Below are 1,491 nucleotides of genomic sequence, written 5' to 3' on the forward strand. Positions count from 1 at the left end.
AAGAGTCACCTGGTCAAGAGGTCAACATCCTGTACCGGTAGATGGTCTGAGTTCAACGGTCGCTGTTTCCACTACGTTCCAAGACCCATGACTTGGGCCAAAGCTGAGGTAATGACTCAGTGCAGAATGCTGCTACAGTACGTTTATTTTGTCTGCATATACATGGTCATTTGATTTATCTCTCTCTGCAGAGAAACTGTCTGTCCATGGGTGGAAACCTTGCATCTGTACACAGCATTCAGGAGTACCATGAGATTCAGCGGCTGATAATGAGCGCCAGTTATGAGCATAAAATAACTTGGATCGGAGGCTCTGACGCACAAGAGGTATTTTATTCATCAGTGCACAACTTGCAATTATTCCACAACTAACAAATACAAACTTTAGTTCTTAAATATCATAGTATACTACTACTACTATACGATTTCTATACAATATTGCTGTACTATACTACATATTATGTTATACAATTGTACTGCCTTTTACCTTATATTGTATTTTATATTCCATACATTATACTAGTTAATGTTATAATGTTTTATTGTTACATGTACATTTATACCATATGAATATTAATACAAACAACAATACAATACAAAATATATTATTCTGGTGTGCAGTGTTATAGGAGATGATGGTATCATATTGGTCTTACATACTTTGCTGACTTTATTGCCACTAATAAAATCAGTATGTTGCTTCAGATCAGACACTTTAGACTGCACTGTTAGACTAGACTGGTCGTAGGTAGAGGTTGCCTTCTTATTTTGACCTTAACTGTTTTTGTATAGTTTTTGTTTTTATTTCTATTCTTACTTTTAATTTATATACACACACTTATAATTTACTTACTTACATATCATAGGTTCCTTCAATACTATATATATATCATATTCAAATCTGTATTGTCTCCTAGGAGAAGCAGTGGTTCTGGAGCGATGGTACACCTTTCAACTACATGAACTGGTGTGCTGGAGAGCCTAATAACCTGGGTGGCAGGCAGAGTTGCTTGCAAATGAATCATGGAGGTAAAATGAGATAGGGTTTAAAGAGGAGAGATCAATTTACATTTTATTTAAAAAGTTGGAAATGATGAATATCGGAGAGAGCATATAGCAGTGTAACAGACTTTCTCACTTCTCTATAGGAAAAAAAGCTATTTCTGAATCAGATAATCTGTATCTATCTATCAGTGACCACAGCGTGGTTTCACCTGACTGTCCATCAAGATAAACTGGAAACATCAACTTGAGGTTTTGGTTTGTGTTGCATTTACTGATTCCTATTTTGTACTTGCAGCTGAAAAGTGCTGGGATGACGTACAGTGCTCCTATAAAAGACCATTTGTCTGTGCCAAGAAAATCTGAGGATTCCTGTGCTGACACAGAGGCATGAAGGCATCTGTACCATCAGTCTCACATCGAGCTGACTTTTCTTTATCTACCTTCATATCTTTATCGCTGTAACGCTGTTTAAGGAACGAAGCGACAA

General features: G+C 36.6%; 1 protein-coding gene across 1 annotated transcript in view; it reads left to right on the forward strand.

The window, feature by feature from the left end:
• The window catches only part of LOC118338062 (ladderlectin-like), a 2,176-nt gene extending 691 nt beyond the window's left edge, over positions 1-1,485 (forward strand). The window contains exons 5-8 of the mRNA XM_035675235.1: positions 21-108; positions 192-326; positions 917-1,028; positions 1,300-1,485. Coding sequence (XP_035531128.1) covers positions 21-108; positions 192-326; positions 917-1,028; positions 1,300-1,367 — 403 coding nt within the window. The 3' untranslated portion in view covers positions 1,368-1,485. The remainder of the gene's footprint in view (positions 1-20; positions 109-191; positions 327-916; positions 1,029-1,299) is intronic.
• Positions 1,486-1,491: the final 6 nt, after the last annotated feature.

Source organism: Morone saxatilis, unplaced genomic scaffold, assembly GCF_004916995.1.
Source record: "Morone saxatilis isolate NCDOM2014 unplaced genomic scaffold, NCSU_SB_2.0 Contig4, whole genome shotgun sequence".
In the NCBI taxonomy this organism is placed as follows: Eukaryota; Metazoa; Chordata; class Actinopteri; family Moronidae; genus Morone; species Morone saxatilis.